A 27,439-nucleotide genomic window follows, 5' to 3' on the forward strand; every position below is an offset into this window, starting at 1 on the left:
ATCTATATTATTAAACATGCTTGCTATTATTTTATGAATATTCCAAGTTTCGTTCGATAAAAGTTACTGAGAAGATAACAGTGAAATACAAAATACCGTCAGTCGGCAGCGTCCAAATCTATTGGCACCTTTCCACGCAAAATGTAAAGAGCGCGATCGCACTGCTCGCGATTCAAACGGACATAGTTGGTTGCTGGCTGCTAGAGGAATCGTGGGTTAAGCTAAGCTGGCAAATCCTCACCTTAGACACCGGGATAAGATTTCGTATCGAAACATCTATTTATGGGAGCTGATGGGCGACAGGATATACCGGCGAGAAAAGGTGGCTGCGTTGGTGGATCCGCGATGGCAGTGGATCTTTTGAAAACTCTTTTGAGAAGCACGAAACGACAGGAATAATGGAAAAGAGGAAAAGAACGTGGTTCGTTCGTCTCTCGGTGGAAACCTGTTTTCGCGGAAGGAATTCGACGTCGTCGAACGACGCGACGTACGTTCTCCACTAGAGCTGCAGCTACTGCTACACGATCGGCCAACGATAAAGCGGCGAGATCTACGCGCAATCTAGATCGGATCCATTAATCGCTTACTCGATCGCGACGACTCCTCGCCAGACTACGCCCACGCGCGTTGAAAATATTCGATGCAATAAGTCACACCGGTCGCGATACGACATTCCGGCTGTTAATATGATAATTGACTCGTCGGCTGAATATCTAGCAACCGGATCGGCGTAGCTCGCCGCCGTGTTCCTTTCGATTCCAGCAGACGAATTTGCGTGCGATCGTTGCTGGCCCTCGAGCGCCTTTTTCCACAGCTCGTTTTCTACGTGGCATAGATGCGCGCCTATAGATGCGATATCGCGCACTATGCGCATACTAATTCGAGCCGAGATTAATTAGAACGATCACGCCTACCTCTTTTCCAGACTTTCGCTCCTAATTCCGACGTTTCCGCGTACAGAACGTGCACATCGACGAGCGTAAGTGTACCTGGTCGCGTGGAAATTATCGATAAGTATACTTCAGTTGAATTTCTTTTCGCGATTCAAACGACTCGGCTAGCCGTCGCGTTGACAGATCTTCAAACTTATTTAGTAGGATAATGTTCGACACTTATGTTACGAGATGATTGCTCGCGCTATTTCAGGATTTTGTAGTAAATTCACGTCTGCGATAAACAACTTGCAATTTTTATATACTTTTTTAACCAACGTCGATTTCAAGTTCGACGATGAATCACGACAGTCGTGCGAGTCGTTGCAGTGTCGATGAAATTGCAAAACGCGTTATATAACGCGTACGATACGCGCATAAGAGTTTTCTGTGCTTTTAAACAGATACTTTTATAGAGCACCGATTCTCGTCTCCGATCTCATCTCGTACACGTCACGTACGTAGATCACATCTAGTGGCTTGGCAACTAAGTGATTGCGGGGTTTGTCATTAAGTGGTAATGAATTAGGCGAACGAATAAATTAGGTGGTAATGACAAAACCCGCAATCTCTTAGTTGCCAATCCAACAGATACGGTTAGTAGCATTGATACAAATAAATAGCTCGTGTTAATTGCTATAAATAAGGAAGCAATAATCGAAAGTGGATAACATTGATTCCACGGAAATATCTAAATTCAGCGAATATAAACGTATTTGTTGAGTGCTGAGATCTTGGAATAAGTGGAATACTTGTGTGTTTTCAACCACGTTCCGCGAATTCTTACAGATTCGATCAAGTGTCAGCTATTTATCAAAGATAAATACGGTTGTACTCTACGTTTTACTTGCAATTTAGCGGAGCAGGTAATATCGCGGTTATAGCAAGAAGCAAGGAATTAGCAGCAGAGAAAGATTCTTCTAACGTAGCTTTGCAAACGTACCTGATAAAAATACTGTTAAGCTTTTATCTCATAGAGAGAGAGAGGAGATGCGTGGACGAACACGAAGCTATTTCTATCAAAACTAGTGAAAATGACAGGTCTTTAAAAAATACCTAATAATAGAATACTTGTATATTTATTGATTTGTTACTTCTCACAGAAACAATTCCATGGTATGTAGTACATTTTTGATGTTATTAATCCATCTAAGACAATGATCCCTAAATAAGAGTCGACACATTTATAAAATTACAGTTAAAAAATTCTACCAAATGTCCAAGTTGGACAAATGTAAAGAATTAAATTAACAAAAAAAAAAAAGACATTTATAAAATCGTAGAACCAGTCGTTTTCACTGCTGTGGTATTTCTAGCGTTAGCATCTAGCGATCCAGCGATCGATCCGGAATTTTCCTGATAACTGATATCGAACGATACGCGGTAAAAATTTGAAAAACGCGTGGCAAGTCGTAGAAAACGGGGAAACTGGTTAATTGAGATTCGATAAACAGATCGCAGGATCCTTTTACATTTTGACTGTTATTGGTATAAGTAGCCTTAATACGAAATTATTCTCAGTTTGAATACATAGAAAACAAAATAAAATTCATTATATTATTCTTTTAGTTATCCTTGCGAAATTGCGGAAAGAAAATACAACATGAAGTAGGAATTTGAAAATAAAATTGTAAAACCAGTGAATTTGACTGGTGTGACTCGACTGGTGACTCGAAGATGGTGTCCTATGAACTACATCAATTAAACTAGAAAAATTTACCAAATGTCCAACTAGACAAATTGTAAGGTCCAAATTAAATAATAAAGAAAAATATTTAAGCAAATCTAACTACAAGAAGAATGTTGCTTGTAGAGCGTTGCTTTACGAAAGAGCTTCGAAGCTATGGGGTTCTATGGGTGTCTATACAATTACGAAAAACTGACCTGTCCGTACCCCGTTGCATCGTCCGTGCAACGCACGTTCCTAGAAAACTAAGAAACCTTCAAATTGCTTTAGCACTAAAAAATACTCAATGGGTTCTCGGGCTAAGAAAACTAAACCTTAGAAAAGACGTGGAGTTTTCCCTAAAGCGAAACCTGCTTCGACGAATACCAATCTGCCGATTGAATTGTACCAAGTGTTCCAATACTTGCGCACGATTCTATGTGTCAGAAGCAACACGGTACGTTGAGTTTATCGAATTTATTCTCCGAAGAGAAGATAAATCAGCGCGATCAGACGTCTCAATGTCCAACACGGTGCGATCTCGCGACGCTACATACGCGACGATTTTTCTAACGCGGAAAATGTAATAAAAGTAGCGGGGGTCTTTCGATCGGATTGCTGCACCGGCTGTCCAAATACTCGCGCACGGTGGCGTAGGTCGGAAGCAATACGAGCTTACCATCGAACAGAAGAAGACAAGTTAGCGCGTGATGAGACGTTTCAAGGTCGAACGCGGTACGGTCTCGCGAGTCGCCGGATATCCGACGTTGCGTATGCAATTTCCATAAGCTTTGAAAATGCGATAAAGATATCGATCTTTCAATTGGATCGCACCAAGTGTCGGGATACTTGCGCGCGACTGCGAGATTTAAGCGAGCGGCGCGATGGAAAAAGCAGAGGATTCTCTCATTCATCATCGGTGGAGCTTCCAGAGGCGCGAAATCTTCTGTGCGCGATTTATCCGGTGAATGGAAAGCGGCGCGACGTATCTCCGTTTGGGTCGGCATTCGACATCAAAGCGGCTGCACTCCAAATAATTAGCCGCCCCGAGGTAACCGTTGGCTGTGGCCGCGTGGCTTTTGTGCAAAGGCGTGGTGAACGAGCGACGAGTGTGAAAGGCTGGAAAGGATTGAAAGCGTCGGGCCGTCGCTTTCAAAGGACGAGCCTTTCCCTATCGACGTATACAAACGTATAAAAAGACGTAACGAGAAAGCAAGGAAGCCTGTCGATGCACGAATTTTTAACCACGCTGATTCAACACCGGCCAATGCATGGAAATTGATTTCTGGCGGCCATTTCGCCGACGCTTGTTTTCCATTGAGGCGAGAGATCGCGGCGGATAAGGAGCGCGGCCATTTCATTCACTGCGAGCCAGCCAGGAGAAAATCGCGTCGAGAAAGGAAATCGCGTGAATTATGCGCGGCTCTCGTCGCTATTTCAAGGAAAGGCCCCGTCGCCTCCGCTAATTATTCCCTCGTTACGTCGCCTCTTCTTTGCTCGAGTAAGTCATCGAGCAATCGTCGCGCACCGTTCCGCGATTAAGCCATCTATCGCCCTTAACAGTCCGCGATTCCACGAATCGACCTGAGGTGTGTATAAGTCGTGTCCGTGATGATTGTGGCTGGTGGCTGTAGATGTCGCTGCTGGGGGCACTGCTATATTTTCTTCCTATTTAGAATCGTGGAATAAAAATCGGACTTCGATCGCTGGGATTCGATCCCGCGTTCCGAACGTTCGTAACCTAATGCGTTAACCACTGCGCTACCGTTGTCCGTTAGTTGTTTACGTCGAGTGGCGGTATTTGTGGTGTCGAGTGTCGCCACAGACCGACCACTCGTTTAACCGACGTAACAGCGATTTTTCTCGCGATTTTCGTTCGCAACGGCTTCAGGCCAGAGTTTTCGAGTTCATCGAACGCTACCGACGAAACGCGACTTATCTGCCAGCATTAAAGACACGTCAAGATTAAGGATAGTTATTTTCGCGAAAATACTTCGCCACGGCACGTCGTAAATCGCGGAATTACGATGGCAAACAAAGGGAAAAAGAAAAAGGCCAGATGGAGGGGTGGAAGCAGCGAGGGGCGGAGAGACCGCGCCTCGGTCGTAATAAGATTCACGGCGTGTACGAAATTCCAGGAGAAAATAACGTCTCATTTGGTCGTCGACCGCCACCAGCGGCTTTCTCGTAATAACATGCAATTTCACCCCATACGCTTGCCCCGGCTTTATCGATTCTTTTTTCCTCGCCGCGAGCTCTCTTAAGCGCTCGCCAATTATTCGCAAGAAGAAACCACCAGATCGATTTTTCGTCTCTTATTTTCTGGTCGCCGTCACCGACGGGTGAACGAGGCGCAGCCCGAAACCGAGAATCCACGGCGAGGAGCCCGGAGCGCTCGCGACAGCTCGAAAGAAAACGGATCGCGGGTCCAGGAAACTGGCTGACCTCTGGATAAAAGTAAAAAATGCGCCAGGCGGAGGGCGAGCGTAGCGTCGAATCGTGACACCGAGAGGGGGCTACCGACTCGCTGCACTCGACTCGAGAGTCCAGAGGAACCCTCTTAGCCAGAGGCGAGCGAGAGAGAGAGAGAGAGAGAGAGAGAGAAGCAAGAACGAGGAGGAAGATTGATCGCGGCGAAGCTGCATCGCGAGTTGCATCTGCCTCGCGAGACTCTGGTCTCTCCGGGGGAGAGAGAGGCCAGCAAGACAGACGCAACCGGGAAAGAGAGAAAGAGAGAGCCCCGGGAGAGGCTCCGCCTTCGGTTGGCGTGTGCATTTGCGCAAGATGGCGGCGGTCGCGAGTTTTGCACGACCTGTGCGCCGTGTTCGACCGGCGGATCCTCCGGCTGGCTCGTCGCGGCGGGCCTCCGCAGTTCGCTCGCACGAAACCAGACTCCGCGCTCGTTGTTGCACGGCGAAACTTTCGACGGGGTCGTACGCAGCCAGGAGACCGAAGCGAGCAGGGGGTAAATAGAGCAATTAAGCGGCCGCAGGTAGACGAAGGAAAGCGAGAAGGAAAAATGCGAGAGACGGAGCGGATAGACGGAAAAACGCGCGGTGCAACGCCAGCCAGATAAAACGACCGAGATAAACACGCACGAGAGGAGCGCAGCAGGAGGATCGCCAGGTCGAGAACAGAGATAGGAAGAGATGGAGGAATAGAGAGAGAGAGAGAGAGAGAGAGAGAGAGAGAGAGAGGAGGACAGGGAGGGAGTCAGAAAGAGGGAAAAAGGCAGAGGAGAGAGAGAGAGAGAGAGAGAGAGAGAGAGAGAGAGAAAGAAAGAGAGGAGAGGGTAACCTACAAAAGCAGCGCCTCCCGCGTGGCCTGCAATTACGTATGCACCTCTCTGAGAGCCCGTGGGCTTCGCGGTTGGCTGCGCTTCCTTCCTGTCTGCCGCAACCACTGTGTGTATTATGCATCCCGGGGAGCGCGAGCGTCCGCCTGTCTTGTTTATTTTTTACCCATCGCCCTGCACGCCCCCGATCCGCGTGGCACTTTCCTCGATCGATCACTCGCGGACAGAAACATCCTCCGGGAACCGTTTCTCTAACGAGCCTGCAGGCTGGCAGATTCGGACGACCCGAGACTGCAAGCGATCGTACGTTTCCAACGACTGGACTGCGCATTTTTCACGCCGACGAGTATTTTTTAGAATAGCGATGGAACAAGTGGTGCCACTGATACGGAGTTGTTCTACCTAGCAACTGTTACAGAAAGCAGAAATATTATATTACCTCGTCCTTTTACGTCATTTAGTGCAAGCAGGTATACGCCAGAGGCTGGTCGAAGCGGTCAATTCGTGATTTTCCATAGGAGTTTCGTACGCTTGCAACGACGACGCATATTTGAAACTTTGAACGATTCTTCGTAAAATAAACGGACGAACGTTTCCCTTCTGACTTCGATTATTCGCCTATTCTCCTGCCTATCTTCCACGCTAATTTTCTTCCTACGCGATCCGTACACGTTTCAATCGTCGGTGGCTCTAGCGTTAAACTCACTTTCGAGTAACAAAATGCACGCATAATTGAAATATAAAAATTTCCCACGAACATAGAGAGAAATCCAGGATCTACCGCTAATCGTGCACCAACAGAATTTTCGCTAGAAAACCCGTCAAACTTTCGTCAAAAATTCTCAACGACCATCCCCCCCCCTCGCCCTCTCTGTAAGAAATTCCTGGCGTGGCAGTCGTTTCGTGAAACAGGATTCGATTCGATCGAGTGGAAGAATCCGTGTGGGACGATACGCGTGCTCGAGTCTGTTGCTCGCGAGGTTGGCGAGGCTTCGGCTGTCAAAACAGCGACTGGTACACTGATGGATGACGGGGAGGATACAGGTAGTGACGTTTCAATCGGAGGCGATAATCAGAGGTTGGTAAGACGGAGAAACGACTGCTTGCTCTGGAAACACGTTCTCACACGGCCAGCAGGAATTCCTGAGGACCATGGCCGGCGGTGTCAGGGGGTCAAGCACCGACGCAGCCAGCGCAAGAAAGAGGAAAGAGGGAAAGAAGAGCGGAGAGAAGTCGTAAAGAAGTCGCAGGGATGGCGAGCAGCCGCGGCTCCAACGACAGATAGAGATTTGATTCCGATTAGGGCGCTGGTTTTTTAGCGCAGCACGAGTTAACAGAGGACCGAGTATGATCCATGCACGTCGGCAAGAATCAGGGATATCGCGTTCCAGGGCCTCGAGATCCGACCGGCTGTATCGAGTTTCGTGCCTCTTCGTGCACTTTTTGGCTCCTTTCCCTCCTCTGTCCCACCGCCAACTCTCCTGTCTCTCCTCTCTCCGTCCCTTTTGCGCTCTTTTTCTCTCCAGCTTCTTCTTCTCTGTCCTCTTTGCTTTTTCATGCTTGGCCAGCGACGGAGAACCGAGAACTATCGGCGTTACCTAGACCGTACGCGCTATCGCTTTTTCTCGGCCTCGTCGTTACACACACGGGCGAAAAGCGACGCGCAAACAGACAACCAACGACGAGAAAATGGAGGCCCGTTGAAACTTCGCCAGGCTTGGTTAACCCGGCGTTCTTTCGCTCAGATTATTCTCTATTCCTTTCGATATGAAGAGAACTCTACCTGTGTCACAGTCTTCAGCGAAATACCAGAGAATCGTTATCGATACGAGTGTGAATTCTTCTTTCGATTTGAACACGTTAACACGTTGACTGCCACGCGCGTTTTCACTGAAATCTCCGTCAGAGGCCACGCGTGCTGCTGTGCTAGAGCTACTCCCATCGATATTTCAGTAATGCGAGTAAACTATTTTTTCAATAAACCAATTTTCATATTACTCAGATCGTGATAATTGTAGCTGCTGTGGCGTGGATGTCACTGCTGGTGTACTGCTGCTTTTCTTCTCATTTTTTCGTGGAAGAAAATTCGCACTAGGAAAATTCGGAAAATTCGGGATTTGAACCCGGGACGACCCGAACCGTTCGTAACCTAAGAAGCTAACCACTGCGCTACCGTCGTTCGACGCTAGTTAGTGTCGTCCGGTGGTACTTGTTGTCAAGTTATTTTTATAACAATTCGATAGTTTTATTATTTCCTTTGGAATATCTTCTCAAAAACCTACGACGATCCTTCGCAAGTAGTCGAATAAGCGCCACCCGAATACGGGTAACGCGGTCCTACCGGAAACTTTGCCGTGGCAGTCAACGTGTTTTAAAGGCGTTTTTGCCGGTGATAGAACCGCGACATAAAATTTCGAGGATCGCGGCGGGGTTGAGTTAACCGGGTAGAGCTGGTTCTGACGGCCGCGGTGAAATAGTCGACTGGAAACGAAAAGTCATTTGCCAAAGGTGTGGAGGGTTCGAGAGAACCGCCGAGCAGCAGACAGAGAGAAAGAGAGCCGCCGTTTCGGCGTACGCGGTCGCGTGCTCGAAAGTGGATAATCGAGGCTCGATTGCGCACCGAGATGCCGGCCTCGAGGTTAAGAAGCAGCATGTTACTTTTCAATCGCCGTACTCGCCTCTAATTCGAGGCCGGCGTTCCATCCACTTCCGGCGAGTACGCGATCGTCCGTCTTCGCGTGAAACGATGGCCAACAGTTTCGAAAGAAACCGTCGACCATGGGAATCGTTAACCGCGAAAAAAGAACGCCGCCGAAAGAATTTAACGGCAAGAGGAGAGAGTTTCGTGCAGCCAGGCTGATGTTTTGCAAAATTTCCAGGAATTTTTTAGTGCCCCGGAGGGCAGCCTGGACACGACGACATAATTAAATATCCGCGTGGTAATTAACGAGCTAGACCAAGACGCCATTAGCCGATCGTTGAACCGAGTCACGAGAGACACGCGAAAAAACCAGCCGACGCGACCCGCGTACTCTACCCCGTGCGAGTATGTCGGCCAGTTTTACGACTGTTGGGGGTGGAAACACCGCCGCACGCCAGCGGCAACCCCTTCCCTCCGCCAATTTTTAATCTTTAACCTCTGTGTGTGGATAACCAATTTCTATATTCCCTTGGACAATCGTTAAACGTTCTATGACAAAGTATCGCCAGACGTTTCCTTCTCGTTTCCTTAGACAGTTTCACGTCGATTCGCGTTTCAAGCGAGAAAAATTTACGCGAAATATTTTGTATAACGAAGCACGACAAACTTATTTATACCCACGCTTTTTACACAAGCGGTTAACCGGCTACCCCGTACACTTATCCCATACGGAGTAAATTATGGTTGCAGTTACGAAGGGAAGTTTTACGAGATTATACAAAGTGTCGCGTTCCGGGGCTACTTGTTTATTAGCATCCAAACTACGAATTATAATCATTAACGTAATAATTATTACGCATACACACATATATATATGTATTATATAGCAATTATCGATAGAATAAATTACAATTACCAAGCAGCGACGGAAGAGGCAAGGTGAACGCGTAGCAATGCGTGTCACGCACGTATGCGACTTCATCGTGAAATTGTATCGTAATTTCCAGTGACTTTTCACTCGGGCGGATACGTCGAGACGGCACTCGTTACGGTAAGGGAAAATTGAGAGTAAAATTATCGCTGTACATGCGGCGTTTCGCGAATAGGACGTTCGAACATTTTCGTCGATTACACCGAGGGTTAACGTGCAAAAAAGGGAAAATCCAGATTCGAGTAGGATCGGTCGCGATAAAGAAGCTTCCTTTGGCTTTATCTATCGATCGATCAACTGGAAATCGAGTGTCTCTTTTCACCGAAAAGCGAGAAGAATTCGGCGAAGACGACGATAAGATACAGGTTACGTGCCGTAGGCGTATTTGCCTAAGCAAACGTAATGATATCTTATCTGTAAATTCGGCCAGCACCCTGCACGATCTTGCCGAAAGAAACGGAATAATTCCAACCACACCTTCCAATGTACAGGACTTGTATAGAGGACGTTTGATCGTGAGATTTATTAAATATTATTGCTTCTTGTTGAACCATACAATATATTTCAAATAATAAATTAGTATACTGGCTATATTCGCTGAGACGCTCGTAAAATGTAGAAGTCGTAAAATAGGACCGTTAATTAGATCGCTGATAATTCGTTGATAACTGGTTGATAACTGATCGACTACTGACTGTAACTCCGCCGCTCTAATCTCAAAAAAAAAAAAAGAACACGCCCGAAACACACACCGGAAAATGGAAATTATTACGACTACAGCGCGCGGATTTGAAACTGGAACGCACGCGACCCGAACCAACGAAATATCGAAAACACATGGACGTCTGAACTATCGGGTTGTCTTCGAACTGTCTTTCGTTTTACGAGCAAATAACAGACGCACGGTGTTTTTTCTTTTATATTATTTTCTCGAATTACGTACGATCGATTTTATTCTCTTGGGATAAAGAGCGCGACATTTCACACACTTGGCTTCGCGTTGTAAAAGACAGGTTCGCGAAAGAAAGACGCTTCTCCGACAATCTGATAGTACGTTGTTTTCTGTAAATACTCGCCTCGGTAAGGACGCTTCGTTACACCGTGGAAAATGTGAATTCGCATTGAAAATTCGCAGTGCGGTAACGAAGCGTACTTGAGAAACGCTGCTGAGAAAAACAACAAAATGATTACACTTACTGTGAGCGTAATGTGCGGCGGCTGCGGGGTGATGGGCGGTTGGTCCTGCGTGGGGGTAGTAACCCCTGTAATCGGTGGGATTGCCGACGACTCCGGCGACTCCTGCGCCCCCCGAGGGCGGCTCCAGCGTGGACCTAGGGGGCTCGTACCACCTAGCCGCGCTCGACTCGCTGCTCATGTCCATCCTGTCGAGAATGCTGTTCTTGCGACTAGCGGAAGGGTGAAAGGTCGACGATCGGATCGTTGAGAGGGGGTTGCTCCAGCAGGGGGAGAACCAGGAAGGATGCACGGGGGTAGGGGGACGCGAGGGGGAAGGGAAATGGAAAGGGGATTAGGAACGCTGCCAAAAACGCCTCTCTGCCGGAAGCGTGGTCCTACTGAAGACGCTCGGCCAGGTCATAGGTGATCCTGGCGCTTCGTTCACGATCGCGAGGAAAATCTGTCTCTGACCCCGCCTTCTGCAACGACAAAGAAGAAAATGCGTGTGCGATTAGTGGACGCAGTGGAAAGGTACGTACACAGCGTGGTCCGTAAGTTAGTCGCTCGCTTCGTTCGTGGCAACGTACATCGATTTTCTTGCTCGTCCGCAAGCGATTTTACGAAACTACGTAACCGCGCGTATCGCGAAACGAAGCGAGGCATTGTCGCGGAACGTTGAAATTTCGCAAGGTCAAAGCTGTCGTACGTCGTTTTGTCGAAAATTACTAACTCCGCTCCGGCTGCTACTAAAATAAAAACATGTCATTCGCGGGTTACGCAACGCGAACATCACCGAAACTGGAGACGTGGCCACCGAAAAGCACGCGATCCGGTTGCGAACAGTCGGTTCGTCTGGTTAGGCGATTAGACGCGGATCATCGAAGACACGGGAACGTCGCTGTTTTCTTCCGCAAATACGCGCCAGGATGCACGCGAATTTCGTGAAAAGGAGCGAGATAACCAGAGGGAAAAGGCACTAGCAGCGCGAACAACCGATCTAAGATGGTAATCGAATGTTGGTCGCGCTGGCGTCGATCGACCGGCCAATTTCCACGGCTCTTCCTTCCGGCCGGCGGCGGCGGGTCGATCTCTCGGCCAGATCTTCGCAGATAAACGCGCGAACAAACCAAGAAATTCGCGGCCAGACTCACCCGTCCGCGATCACGATAGCCGATCGCTCCGACAGATCTCGGTTAATTAGCTCCCGATCTGCGCGCTTCAGTCAGGCGACACTGATGTGTGCTCGGCCCACTCGACCATCGAGTGCCTCCAAATGATTTATCAATCGGCCCGGGTACACAGTCGATGATCAAGGTCGTGGATGACGTAACCGAAAGGACCGATCGTCCGATATCGATAGAGCGTTGTACGGTCGGAAAACCACCGCGATGGACGATGTCTTTTCTCGTCTATTTATTTACAGCTATGGAACCGTTTGCTGTATAATTCGATTGCAACCAGTCAGCTGTTGACAACGACACGTAACTGTACACATTACGCGTGAAAATGACAATACGCTGGTTGCAAGAACTTTGCTCCTTCTCGGCAACATCGTCGCAGAGGATCGCCTCTTCGCGGCCCCTCGAAAACACGGCGGATTAGATAAAAATGGGAAGAAATTTGTGGAAATAGATGTTTGTAATGGCCGTCAGAATTGCTAGAAAAATATATTACGTACGTAGAAGTAGTCGATGACGGAGGGACGAGGCGTTTTCAAAATTATATGTCCAGGCCAAACAAAATACTCGAGAACGAGATCCGATAAGATATACACAAAAAGCCTGGCGATAAGATTAACAGCACGAAATCGGCCTCTACGCGGTTCCAATAATTCCTCGCGCCTCTCGCTACTCTCCACGCTAATTATAATTCAATAATTACGCTCATAATTATCGCCAATTTTTCCGCTATTTAGACAAAAGTGCACAACCTCGCAGCTTGTAACCTCCGAGCTATCATCGTCCGCGATATCGTTGACGAGCGAAACCGCAGCCAAATACGCGATTCCTTCGATTCCATTTCCAAGCGATTACGATTCTGTCGAATTCGCCGACTTTGCCGTTCGAGTTATTGCACGTCCACAGCAGGCGAAAAACGCGTCGATCGACGACTACTTTTCTCGTGGCTGTTCGTCTTATTTCGCGTTTGGAAAATCGAAGAACTGTACGGCCAAGTGTCTCGGATGATCCTTAATACCTAAAACCTCTGCATAAATTCCGACTAAAATCTAAAGATACCCAGAGTCGTGCGGTGATTCTACCAAAAGCTAAGAAAAATTGCGGAACTCGTGGAAACGGGTGGAGGGGACGATGGAGAAATGACAGAATTCGCCGGCCCAAGTGCGATTTTCGCGTTACGCGACGACGAAGGGTCGCTGGAGGAAGCGAATCGCGCGAAAGCAAACGGCAGAGATGGCGGGAGACAAGCGGAAAGACGATCGCGATCGCCGGCGTCGATATTTTCGGCTGATCACTCCTTGAAATCGTGAGGTGGGCCTGAATGTTTCGACCATCGAGATAAGCAAGCTCGCCAGCCGATAAGAAAACTACCAAATGACTTTAGACAAGATTAGACGAGTCGAAAATAACCCAAGAGAATCTACGCTGCTGCGTTTCACGCATTTTTCCCCGCGCCTTTTCCAACCTGGGTCTTCTAACGCAGAATCTAATCACGTCGTTCTACGACTGTCCTCATCGGCCGAAATGAACGTTGTATTTCGATAAATATATTACGAAAAGACGCGTAGCTTTGCAATATTTCATTCTGCCATTCCACGTAATTTCTCCACCTCTCGTGCGCTATATCTCCTTTTATCGATAGAATAATTGAAAAAATCCAGGTATCTCGAGAGATACAGAGACGAAAAAAAGGTTCGAAGCTCGAAGGACGTCGGTGGAGAAGATGAAGTTTGACGGACGGTGGAATCGTCAAAGTTGAAATTGTTGGCAGTTCAGAGTCCAACTCTGTCATTATTAAATCTAGCGATTTCGCGCAAGAACCACGATATTTCGACAAATCGCGAAAAGATGCAAGGCAACGGATCTTATCTGGTGTTATCGGCGAGGCAGAGATAAGATTTTTGCCCGGAAGGTTCGGGATAGAACCTGGTTAACTTCCATCGTGGTCATCGGCGCGTCATCGGCGCGAAAACCGCGGCAACGCGACGTTCCACGATTTATCGCAAGAGGTGACGACGTTACATCATCGCGGCGAAAAAAACACCTCCATCGAAGCGAGCCGGCCGATCACGTATCGCGTAGAATAATCTTATCGAGATTTGTTAATCTTGTTCCGTCCGAAAAAAAAAAGAACGGCGTCGCGTTGCACGTGCGAGCAACTCGCCGCCGATTTCGTGACACCGCCTCGAAAATCGTTAAGCGGCGACCTCGAACCTGGAGCAAAGTCCGCCAAAGACTCGCGTGCAACGTAGAAAAAAATGTATCCAGTCGGATTAATCGTCCCCGAAGCATGGTGAAACGTATCTTTGCCCTTTTCCGGCCGATCTTTTCACGTGCCTGAATTAATTACGCGCCTCTTGGATCGCTGCTCGCTCGTCTCTTCCCACATCTTCTTTCTCTGTAGTCTACTTTATTTTAGTGGCGAACAGAAAATCGCATCGCGTGGAAAAAGCAAATATTTGGAAAGCACGCGTATTCGAACGGCGTTTGCGAAAGCGTAATATTTCCAGTCACATCGGTCCGACCAAGATCGGAAAATTGATTCTCCGACGAAGCAGCGTAAGTCGGAATTACAAGTATTGCGGACAGCAGCGGCGATGGAATAATATTTAAATTACCACGGAGATCGCATCAGGTGTTATAGATTTCCGATATGCTGTTAGAATCTCTGTTGAGAGATCGGCGAAGAGGTAGAATTGGTTTCGGAAACGCGAGCGAAAGACAGCGACGCAGAAAATCCTATGCTGTTGACCGAAATTCGACTTTCATCGCCGAATGAAAGAAAGTTTCAAGTTGATACACCATGAGTTAACCATAGAACCATACAAATAACAATCGTTTGCTAGTACCAGGTACGTTTCGCAAAACTACAATGTCTTTTTGTATCTTTCGCTTTAGAATCTTTTCTTTCGTTCGCCAGTTGCCCAGTCGCTACAAGATCGTGCGCGAATTTTGATCATGCGGTAGCTGGAGATTCGAATAGGCAGAGAAGTCGTAAAGCGTGGAAGCTCGACGACGATGGAGATGGTCGACGCGAGTGCGAACGACGAAGATGAGAATAAGACGCGCGTGCGATTCTCAGCCGTCGGATCGAGGCTCCAACAGGGAAACGCGATACTCGCAGACCTGCGAACCTCTGAAGGCGCCTCTGGAGGCGGAATTTGTCGAATTTGTCGAATACAACACTGCACGTTTGTTGCAAAGTGGACGACGACGACGACGACGAGTGGCAAGCAGAATCTTACGTCGATCGTCTTTACGAAGAATTCTCCGATCTCGTAATTTACATCGAACCTGATAAATGGGAAATACCGGATTCGATGATTTCCGATGAACAGAAAAACGCGTAGATCCTTGGAGCCAACGTTACCGAGAATTTTCGCAATACGAAGATCTTACTCGATATCGTATCGACCAATAATTCGATTGTTCATTACAGAAACAATGGAGCACTCGCTCGTGATCTACGATATCGTTCGATTTATCGACGACTAGACCGCGGCTTCTCGCACATTTACAAGAAATTCGAGGGTGTAGAACACCGCGCACAATTCGTGTACGATGTCTGGAAGATGTGCGAGATATCCAAAGCGGAATACTTATCGCGATATTTAATAAATCAAATGCCCATTTCCATGCTATTTCTCTTCTTCTTCTATTTCTTTTCGGTTGTAGCAATTGGTAAAAATACGAAATCGAGCGAAAATGCGCCGTCTATCGATGACAGAGTCGATCCGTTTACGTTTGAAGATGGTAAGCACGCGAAATCCGCGTGTATAAATTTCCGCTGGAAAAATTCCCTCGCTACACACCGTCGTGATTTTCCATTAAATACGCGACTCCATAGAAGGAACGAAGGACGAAGAATAATTAAATAAAAATTGGAGAATCGATGGATGGCGAGGCAGGAGGAGGAAGAGAAGGAGGATGAGGACGAAGAGGAGGAAGCAACGCAGCCGGCGTTTCGTCGGCGAAGAGAATGTTTATCGCGAAGAAACGAGCGAATTGCTTCGAATGCATGGTTGCGCTAATAAGCGGAGGCATTTCGCGGCTAATAAATGAAAACAGAAACCGACGGTCGTTTATTATACTTGCAAATTAGCAATTATAGGCCGCGCGCAAACCATCGGCCGATATCGCCTCCCTTCTGCAAGGGGTGAATTCCCTTTGAAAATCATCCACTTTCTCGCCGACTCGCCGCCCTGTCCTCCGATTTTCTACCTGTCGCTCCGAAAAATTCAATTGCCAGCGTCCCACTGGCATATTGGAAACCGTGGTAGCAAGCACACGGATTATGCTTTGACCTGCGAATTTTTCCTGTTTACTCGACGTCCAGACTCGATGGAATCTTACAAACGCGTACCGAACGAGATATTTACAATTTGAAAAGTGACGAACGACGGCCTGTGTTTACGGAGAATGCAATCGACCCGACGTGACAATTGGTCGCGGCAGTTGTCAACTTGACGGTTGAAAAGAAAATATGATTGACGTTAACGTATGTTAATAAGCCGCTAAGTGGAACGTACGTGGAAACTAAACGCAACTGGCAGAGCCGTGTAAAGGATACGAATCGATGGCGATACGATGAAACTTGCGCTTAGAAAGCGACGAATATTCGATTCCTAACTAGAGATTTTGGTAGATTTGGAAGACAATTTTCTTCGTTTACGAAACGGCGAATCATCAGGCTGTATCCCTACAGGGATTAGCTACAGCAATTTTAAATCATTCCGCTGACGTCATCCACGAATCGATCGTCCTTCACTGGCTAATCGATTAGAAAAGAACTAGCAACGGCGGAGCAATTTTTCTACGGAGCTCGTTGCCTCTCAAAGACGATACCTACGACAGGCACTAACGACGCTCGTAATTTTCATTTCCGCGTCAACAGATTTAGCTACGGCAGGCAAACGGCCGTTGCAAGAACAAAGGAAAATCCTGAGTCGCGGAAAGACCTGACTCACCGCGCGTTCTCGCCGGGTTTCTTCCGGTGAATTGGTCGATCTACCTGCGCCGTCGGAGTTCGATCGACTCCGGTCGCCTAACACGCACACACACACACAAGAACTATGTCTCTTTCTGTTTTCGTGGAAATCAAACTGTTACGCAATCGACCGTAACGAGTTACACGAGTATTATTCGTGCATCGGGTTTCCAATTTGCCATGGAAAGCCGGTAACCCGATCGATCGGAAAAACTGGACTCTCCTATGCCGCGGTTTCCCCTGGGAACCTAAAATTCCGAATCGACTAGCGTAGGATTGCGCGACATTTCGCCTTTCTGTTGCTCTCTGACCGCTAGGTCGTAACGCCGAGCGAATTTTCCCAAGATTCGAGTTAACTTTTAGTTTCGTAGGGTAGTGTGTACGCAAGCCGAAGATAAACAGCGCAGCGTGAAAGAGAATTAGCGACCGTCGGCGCCATCTTTTCGTCCCACTGGCGTGAGCAAACAAGCAATTTCTTCGACCTCTAAATAGACCGGAGTCAACGACCTATCCGAATAAAAAGGCACCGCTGTTTTTGTATGGAATCGCAGGCGTTCGTCTGTAAGCAGTTACATTTGTCACGCGAAGGCAGGCAAAAGTTAGAGGGACGAATTTCGAAAACAACCTACCGGCAACTTGAATTTTTCCTACGTAAGGACCTGAGACTTCCTAAATTCCAAAGTCGTACTTTTTCTGCCAGAAAGGGAACCGGAGTATCGTTGCGACTCCGAAAAATCTGTCACACGGATCTCTACAATTCCGATTTCTCCGACGTTCGATCCTAAGAGAATTCGACCTACGGACCGATGGCAACTCGATCGCGATACGTCGACGTTACGACGCCAATTTTCCTCCACAGCGATCGGATTTTCACTCCGCTCTCAACTCCGTTTGCATCCATCGCACTGAGAAACACGAACAGAAACAACTCCTTGGGTGATGTACAACGACCTCCTACAACGACCCTGTACAGTCGAAGGAAAAACAACCGACTATCGAACTATCGCACACTCGCAAGAGAATAGTCGAACGCGAAAGACAATCGAATGGAGGTGCCAGAGGAAAAGCGTACGACGATCTGGCGCTTAGCAGGTATTCGCTGGAAACTGTCACGGAATCTACTCCAAATTCGACTTAGCGTTCGTTACACCGATAAGAGGATAGAACGTGAACCGCGGAGCAAAGTGGTACACGCTGCTCCTCTCTGGAAAAGGAGTCGGCGATCGGTGGAGCGGCGGTTCGCGATCGTTACGAGCCAAACACGCTTACCTGAACAGTTATGAATTCCGAGTGGCGCGGTATGTCGCCGCGCGGCGTCTCGTCGCTCTGTGGGCGTGTTTCAATATCGTTATCACTAAGTTAGCACCAAGAAGACACTGCACAGTACACACACACAGCACATCGTGGCGTTCGGATGGTTGCCCGCGTCGATAGCTGGGCCCCTGTGTATCGCGCGCGTCGTCCAAGTCGTCGTCCAAGTCGTCGTCCGAGTCGTGGCCGAGCCGTTCGTGAGAAACAACAGTACGATGTAACGAAACCGATGCACAGGGAAAACGAGCACGGTAAATCGTGCACGGAGAGCTGCTGGGCTTGGTGCTCGAACCGGGTCGTCGGGATGTCAGGTTCGCGTGTCTCCGCGAGTTCCCCTGGCTTTCCTTCTGCCGTCTGTTTTCCTCTCGCTCGACTGCTCGATCCGCGTTGGGAGGGGAGACAGATAGAGAGAGAGAGAGAGAAAGAGAGAGAAAGATTTTTGGAAGCACGCGCGCGCGCGCACGTAAACTCGAGTCGATGCGACTGTCGTGGCACCCGGCGCGGAACTAAGGCGAACGAAAACACCGGTCTCGACGTTCCCCTCGCGTTCACCAGCGTTCGTTAGGGTTCGCCAGCGTTCGGCACGACTCGGCACGACCCGGTCACGCCTACCGCCACGGACCAACCTACTAGCGGGCGTTTACTCCCTCCCCACCATCGAACCAACGAGAACGACCCAGCGGCGTTCGTGTTGCTTCTCCTGTCAACACCGAGCCTCTCCCTTCTTTCCAGCAGGACCCTAGCGGCGCTCCTTTTTCCGCGGTGCCTAGCCTCTTGTTTTTCCAACCGCGATTTCGCCTTTTTTTCTTTCCCTTGTTCGTTCTAGGGCTGCCCTCTTTACACTCGCTTGCCGAATCGACGATGTGCACGGAATCCGAGGATTCGCGGTTAATACGTTCGACAGAGCCGCTAACGAGTTTACGATTCAAGTTTCTTGCTTTCCGGTCGATCCGTCAACAGCAGCCGGCAAATTTACGTACCCGGCAGAAACGTCCCTATGCTCCTTTTCCCACTTTTCCAATCTTCTCGTCTCGGCCTTTCTCCGGCTCCCCCTCGAAGAAGGACTCGGCGTTACCCTTTAGCAAGATATTTCAGAGGAAATCGATACGAGAGATCGTGCGCACCGATCACGATCCCGTCGTGGTTGCACGATACTTTTGCAACGTCGAGCAGAACGAGCGGAACAAACTGTTGGAAAATGAATCGCAATTAGCATAATCGCGACGTCTGTGTGTGAACGCGCGTAGGCACGTGACAGACTCTCTTCAGCAACCGATAACGGTTACACGCGTTTTTCCTTTTTCTTGTCACGAACGTCGTAAACGAGAGACGTGTGCTTAATTAATATTGCGAGTGCGAACCGCGGCCAAACGTTGTATCCATAGTAACCCATTATCGAAACACCGTATCTACCTACATACCTACATTATTTGAAAAGACAGCGCTGGAAAATCCATAGGAGACGAATCTGGATCGGAGGTTCGGCGAAGGATAGCGGCGAGCAGGAGGCCGATTAACGGAGCAAATTTTTCAATCGCATTGCTAGGGACAGTGTACGTGAAAGCGTCTATCTGAGCGATGATCTTCGCGCGGGGCACGCGCCGTGCCTCCCGTTTTCCTCGATCCGATCTAAATTTGGGTCGACCGATCGCGCAAGGCATCTCTTTCATCGCCACAAACGCACACAGGCGCGCCTACACCTGCGTAAAGGCACGCGCTCGCACACGCTCGCGACAGAGAACGATGAAATCAGCGCACTGATCCGACGGAATTATTCAACACCTCCCTAGCTAGCGGCCGCATCTACATAATATTCGTTCGTTCGATAAGCTGGATTTCACCGGGGGACATCTTTACGGTACTTGCGAAGTCTAGGAACCAGCAGCGAGCCACTCGCCCTTGCACTTTGCCTTCCACCACACCGAGTTTTCAATAATCCTCGTCGAACGTTTCTCGGTTGCTATCTGTTGGTAGAGAATTAACCGGTTCAGCCAAACGATCCTGCATTTTCCATTGCTATTTTCTTGCTCCCTTAGCGGATCGAGAGAAAGTTCATGAAACGGAGATTACAGAAAGATAATTTCATGGCACGGAATTATATTTACCGTACGAGCTAAACTTCCAGTACGAAAGTTAGAAAAATGCACTGCGAGTGTTTCGAGTTAGCTGGTTGTCGCTCGAAAATCTTTCGATTTTCATCAAAGTACGCATCAACCACTAAAGGACTGTATTTGTATCTATACGACCGAATATCAGGCCGCGCGTTTAAATCGTAAGAAACAGAACTAGACTCTTAGAAAACATGTTGCGTGTGTAGATATCTGTATCGAATTTCGTGAACGAACGAACAGTGATAACGTGTAACGCACAGCAAAGGTGCATTTATACGCAATCGTGCAATGTTGTTTCCATGTGCTGGCCGCGCAACGCACCCGAATTGGTTACCATAGTTTTATATGTAACAGTTTAGGTATTATACATCATCCATACCGTGTTCGTCAACATCCACGGTGTCCACGTTTCCCAGTCACATTTCCCAGTCTCCGATGTTTCCGTTGTTTCCTCGTCTGTCTGGTTCAGGAGACGTACGAACATCCGACAGCGTACGAGGAAGGTGTTCGTACGTCTCCCACGAGAACATCTCGACGAATACCAGGAAGAAATTGAACAACTTGAACCAGTGTCGCTGCAATGAGAAACAAATCGAAGATTAGCACATTTGTATCTGCCTAGGCGAATTATTACAAAAGGCTGTTACAAATGTTAGTTGAATTGTACGATGAAACTCGTAGAATAAGAAATCTGTGTAACAACAACGCGATCTTGGCCGGTTGGATTTTATTCTTTTTTTTTTTTTTTTTTTTTTTTTTTTGACGGACCTTAAAACGGCGGAACGTGGTCCCTGGATCTCGCGAAAACTGTTGAAGACACGTAGCGAAGGGGTAACGTGCCGAAATATTTATAACGAGCAAACATTTGTAAATTTCCCCGGCGTTCCATTGTAAAACACTTTGCACGTTAGGTTAGACGCGCGGTTATCGGCGATCTACGCAAATTTGTCGTGCAAATATTCCGAGTCGCCGGGGGTTATTAATGTATTCAAAGCAGGCCGTACGAGCATATGGTACGTGCACGGTCTGATGGAACGATTTGGCAGCGTCGAGCCGCAGTATCTGCCAATCGGTGGTGAGAACTGCATTAAATTCGCTCGGGAACATTGAATTTTCCACTGGCGCCCGTTCTATCGCCGCGGATATTCACCGCGTGCCGCCGATAATTGCGCGATTCCGCGTGCCGTTCGAAGAAATCTCGTCCGCGTTTCTTCCAATTTTTCGTCCGCCGATTCAACTACGCCGCGCGCTCCGCATCACGCGTACTTTTAAATTATCGAACGTTGCCGAACAATCCAAAAAAATAGGAAAAACCAGCATTCGTATTTCGCGATGCGTTCGTGTTAAACACGCGGGTAAAGTCAAATCCGGCGAAAGACAGGTATCGTAGGAAAATCTTGCTGCCACGCGACATCGTGGCAAGTAAAGATCGATCGTCGACCTGTTGGAGACTGAAATTCGCTATTGTAATTTTCGTATGTCGGAGATGTGGACCGATAAAACGACGAGCGACAGAATCAGGTTGGAGATCGGCCGGTAATTCGATGGTACGTTGTTCGGTTTTGGAGCGGGTCGGGCGAACATACAGAGCTTACGTGTCTACCTAGATACAGGTACACGCGTGCACGCGTTTCCGTGAGCCGATCTGGATGCCGGCGGCCTATCTAGATGAGATACGACGATTAAGATACACGCCCCTCCTCCGAAAACCAGAGGCCGGAAAGCAACGAGAGATGAGACGACAAGAGAGCACCGACTGGCGTTACAAGTTGGCCCAGGTCGGGCGATCCGATAGCGGCTGACTTTTCCGATCCGCTCTATCGCGATGCAGCCGCGAGAACTCGTCGATAACGTCGCCGAACGGCGTTAACGAGTAACCGATTGACTCTGACGATCGATAGGTATCGATAACGCGTCAGCTTTCTTTCGTCCTATCGCGTAATTCCAAACCTGTTCAAATTCTAAAGAATATAGTCCACTGCAAAATACTTTTGCTAGCAAAGTGCATTTCTCTGGGAATAGAAAAAGGCCGATCGTTGATTTATGCTTCCTCTGTGAGATCGTTAACAATCCGCGCGTTACTGCACCGGTTTCGACGTTGTCCTCTACACGCAATCCGCTATTCGGACTTGTCTTCCACCTAAAAGCGTTCTAAACGCGCCGATTCGGATCCGATCCGCGGGATCTGTTCACGGGCCAACGACCTTCGACGCGCGGTCGCTCTGCGGATCGCTTTCTACCTTCGAGACTGGGGAAAATTCTCGAGGAACATTAGCTTTCAGACGGAATTTCGGTGTATTTTGTAGCACTTATTCGCCTATTTTTGTCTATTTATACGTGTGCGTATGCATTTTCTTATCTCTACTACTCGGTGTTTCTCCTGTCTTTTATTCTCCTCGTTTCTCTTCTCTGTGACGCAAATACGCGACACGTACACGGAGTAACCTTCCACGCAACTTGCTAATCGCCCTCTTACCTCGTACGACGATAACGTACTCGATCATCGCGATAGACGACGAGTTTTGCCGAAAGCTACAGCAAGAATCGTCCAATATATCGAAAATAAACAATCTTGGGACGATAACGTAAACGGCGGAACGTAAATTCCATTTACAACGAACGATACTCTTTCGTTGTCTTATCGACCATCGGTTGCCAACATCGGCCCGACCCGAACTAGGATCGACGATGCGAAAAGAGCTCTCAGGCTTTCGGCTAATCGCAAGAACAACGTAATAGGCGCTTTACCGAAAGAAGCATCTCGGCGAGGAAAGGGTTCGGTGATTCTGTGGTCGGGCCAAGTCGGTTCGATTCCGTGGCGGGAAGGACGCGTGTCTCGCTTTCACGGCGCTGCGGGTCGGCTGGGTGGGGGTAAAAGCGCGGTGTGCGTGTGGCGGTGGTGGGGGAAAGGGACGTGGACGGGTTGGCGGCGTTGCCGGGTCGCCGGGTGGCTGGAGTACCGACGGAGAGTACAACCGAACAATCTGTAGAAGCTTGTTCGGGACGAGAGAAGTCCGTAGATCAGCCAATCAGATAGGCATACCCCCCCTCTCGTCCATTGTCACAAAATGGCGGCCCTAAATCAGCCAGACTCCGCCTATCGCGACCCCCACCCTCTGGCGCCTCCAGCGCCGCGTCATGAAAAACTCCGCCTATCGATTCATTTTTACCGCTCTTGTTTCCCCTCTCTTCCCCTCTCTCTCTATTTCCCCTCTCTGTTCTGTCTGTCTGTCTGTCTCTCTCTCTCTCTCTCTCTCTCTTTGCCGTTCTCCTGTCTTCCCGAGGAGTCTCGGGATCTTCTACCTACATACGGGCCGTGCGTCTCGATTTCCAGCGGTTATTCGGTCTGGAAAATCGGAAATGGAAAATATCGTAGAGATCGTTTGGAGATGGAAGATAACGAGGGTGAATCATCTAAGCGCCGGATACTCTTCCGGGATAATACGCTTCCGAGTGACTTTCTATTCCCCGAACTGGCCTTCGTTTAGCCTCTAATTGCTACTAATAGTCCTAACGATAATCCGACCTTGTAATTTGTCTACGCTGTCCTGTCCATTCTCCATTTCCCATAGAGTAGCTCGTCCAGCACCGCTTAGCTATTCGTCCCGCGTACTCCTTCATCCGGAATAATAAATCGGCGTCGATATCTTTGCTCCAGGAAGACTCACGTAGCCACCTGATCTATGGCCATTCTCCTAACTTTATCCGCTGGCGAGCCGAATAAAAATCGGCTGGAAGGCGCGCTCCGGCCATCGATTACAAGTAGCTGCGAGTTATAACGCGAGCGGACCACGATATTCGCTAGTTACAACTCACCGAATTCGAAAATTGTGAAATAGGTCGATGTACCGAGAACCCGGACGTGTATCGTCCAAACGACTCTGTAATCTCGGCTCGATCTTAGTCTTCCAAGTACCTACGCGCAAAAACGCCCAAGTGGGCATCTACCTATTTAGATTCTGTCGTTCGGGTTGCTACTTTACGGACGAACGTACTTTTCAAGGTACCGTGTAGAGTATGAGGTGGTTGTTGGTGAAGCTGCCCACAAAAAACACTCTTGATGTTCAACAAAAATGGCTTATTAAACTATTAGCAATCAACGATCAACAATTAATGATTAACAATTAACAATGAACGATTAACTATCAACAACGATTAACGATCAACGTGAGGCAGTCGTTGGTGAAGGTGCCCACAAGAAACACTCTTGTTGTTCTACAAAAAAGTTTATTAAACTATTGGCAATCAACAATCAACAATCAACAATCAACGATCAAAGATCAACGATCAACGATCAAAGATCAACGATCAACGATCAACAATCAACAATTAACGATCAACGATCAACGATCAATAATCAATAATCAACAATCAACAATCAACGATAAACGATAAACGATCAACGATCAACGATCAACGATCAACGATCAACGATCAACGATCAACAATCAACAATCAACGATCAACAATCAACAATCAACAATCAACAATCAACGATCAACGATCAACGATCAACGATCAACGATCAACGATCAACGATCAACGATCAACGATCAACGATCAACGATCAACGATCAACGATCAACAATCAACAATCAACAATCAACAATCAACAATCAACAACTTATGGTCAACAATTAACGATTAACGATTAGCTATGAACAACAATTAACTATCAACGTGAGATAGTCGTTGGTGAAGGTGCCCACAAGAAACACTCTTGTTGTTCGACAAAAAAGGCTTATTGAACTATTAGCAATCAACAGTCAACAATTTACGGTTAACAATTAATAAATAACAATTAGTTATCAACAATAATTGACGATCAAGGTGAGGCAGTCGTTGGTGAAGGTGCCCACAAGAAACACTCTTGTTGTTCTACAAAAAAGTTTATTAAGCTACTAACAATCCACAATCAACAATTTATGATCAACAATTAACGATTAACGATTAGCTATCAACAACAAATAACGATTAACGATTAACAACAATTAACGATTAAAGATTAACAATCAAGAGTTAATAACCACATCTATGGAATTGCGTTTGCTTCGCTATGACGCTAAACCTGTCGCACTTCGCAGCTCGGAGCAGAATGAATATTGTTCGGAACCAAACGGATTCTTTTCTTCGTTGCCCTTCGATATCGCCACTATGCACGCGTTTATTAGATGTCCGCGATGGTTGCCGCGTACGTATTCTTCCGAATATTCGGCGAAGGAACCGTATTGATATCGAGGGGACATTAGGCACATTGACCTTACGTTGTAAAGGTATAGCGCTTTGTGTCGCGAAGCTGTTGGAAAGTTTCGTGGTCGAGTGCCGTCACAAATATTATTCGGGATATTTAGTTACGCACAGCTACTTAAAGTTTCTAATTTTACTCCGCTTCTAACGTACGCGTTCGGTTCGTGAGCGAGTAATAATAGCAATTTAGGTTACGGTAAATCGGTAGCTTTTTCTCAATAATTATCCGATATTCCTAGCTTCTATCCTCGCTTTATTATCAGGGTTTCACCCGATAGAGCAGCAATTGGCCGATAATTTTCTGTCTCTGTACGCGCGTGACCTTAGGTTCATCGGGTTGCCACGTTATCGCGACTACTTGCACTTTCACCGAGCGCGTATTTTAACCACAACCATCCCCCTTCTGCCTCACCCTCCGCCTGATAATCCAGATTTAGCGAAAGCAGCCTTTGGAATAAGCGGCGCGCGAAATAATCCCGCCTCTCACCGGGGTCGAAGCTCATTATCGTTAAATGTGTTCGGAAACTCATTTGGCCGGCAGCGGTCGCGAATAAAGTTCGATCGAATTATTTGTCGACCGCGAGAGTTCGTTTTCGGCCTGCTGCGCCACGATTAAATCACACCTCTAACGATTACTCTATTGACTGCCCTATGCGTCGCTCTAATGACCATTTCGCGCGATACACTGCACTCGTACCGTGTACAGCAACTCGTCGATCGGATATCCGCGGTAACACGGTTACCAGCAATTCGCTCGGATATTTTATTCGGCCATTCAGTCGGCGATCCTAGCCTTGTAAAAAGGAAGAAAGAATATTAATTGTTAGGGATAGCTCGTGTAAGGTTCTCGGCTAATGTCGCTGATTTTGCAATCTCATTCTGGAATTTCCGAAAAAGTCCTACTCGCTATGTTTCTCGTAATTGATCGGTCGTCATGAACATTACTGGGGGCAGCTGCCCTTGAGGGGCCATCGTGTTCTCTTCCACACAAGTTCGGAGTAGAGTAACCTGATTCGAATTCCATCGTCCACGACAAAGTACCTGCGGAGGACTCGTGTAGAGGATGTTCGATCGTGAGATCTGTTAGACGTAAAATATATTTAAAAATAATTAAATAAATTGGTATACGGGCAATATTCCCTGAGAGGATCGTACAGTGTATAAGTCGCAAAATAAGATCGCTGATAAATACTCGAGAGACACTCGTAGATACGATAACTGTTAGATAACTGGTTGATAACTGCTTGATAACTAAACTCTTTTCGGTTGCGTCCGTTTATTTATACTGGCAGGGTTGGAAAATTCAAATTCGTCTTTGTTCGACATTATTTTATTTCGGAATTTATTTATTAATACATTGTATATTCTAACGATATTGCTACAACAATGATAAACAACATGATTTGAATTGTCCTGTAGCTCATGTGCCGCTACATACTTTTTATCTTCGACTTGTTTAAAACGAGTCTTCTGCCAAAGTAAGATAATATTTCTAATATCGAAACGAGATCAAACGATATACTTTAGATCTATAAAATACCATTACACTCCTCGTCAAAGAGATAGCCCACGTGAGCTATCTTTAATTTCTCAATGACGCGTGTAAAGTTTTTCGTCTGTAACGTACAATATCAAAACATTATGAGCTCCGGATATGCGGTTCGTTGAAAAGAATTAAAAATATTACGAGGTTTGGTGTGTAACAAAAAAAATTGTTTGATTTTAAGAACGAAATGATAGCACGTGTACGATAAGAAAATAATAATCAACGTAAATTGTAACTAACAATAATTACTTATCAAACGTATATACTTATTTAATAATGGGTACATCTTCCTTTATTTTCTATTACTTCTATCGCACGATTTGCTATCGATTTATATAGTTTCTGGATGTAATTTCGACTTAACGTATCCCATTCGCGTGCAATTGCGTTTTTTAATTGTTGTACGTGTCGATACTGC

The 27,439-nt window shown here is 47.3% G+C and overlaps 1 protein-coding gene and 1 pseudogene across 3 annotated transcripts in view; one reads left to right on the forward strand and one right to left on the reverse strand.

Moving 5' to 3' along the window:
• LOC117217024 (GATA-binding factor C-like) overlaps positions 1 to 20,686 on the reverse strand; it is an 89,780-nt gene extending 69,094 nt beyond the window's left edge. For 2 of the 3 annotated variants that reach the window (XM_033464297.1, XM_033464295.1), the window contains exons 1-2: positions 18,076 to 18,639; positions 10,663 to 11,120 (exon numbers count right to left, since the gene is read on the reverse strand). In XM_033464297.1, the coding sequence (XP_033320188.1) occupies positions 10,663 to 10,846 (184 nt within the window). In that variant the 5' untranslated portion in view covers positions 10,847 to 11,120; positions 18,076 to 18,639. Of the gene's footprint in view, positions 1 to 10,662; positions 11,121 to 18,075; positions 18,640 to 20,607 lie in introns of those variants that run through there. The other variant, XM_033464296.1, reaches the window with a different exon arrangement.
• A 3,559-nt stretch (positions 20,687 to 24,245) lies between these two features.
• LOC117216945 lies at positions 24,246 to 24,883 on the forward strand (annotated as a pseudogene).
• The last annotated feature ends 2,556 nt before the right edge of the window (positions 24,884 to 27,439 follow it).

This window comes from Bombus bifarius, unplaced genomic scaffold (genome assembly GCF_011952205.1).
Source record: "Bombus bifarius isolate JDL3187 unplaced genomic scaffold, Bbif_JDL3187 scf7180000007974, whole genome shotgun sequence".
In the NCBI taxonomy this organism is placed as follows: Eukaryota; Metazoa; Arthropoda; class Insecta; order Hymenoptera; family Apidae; genus Bombus; species Bombus bifarius.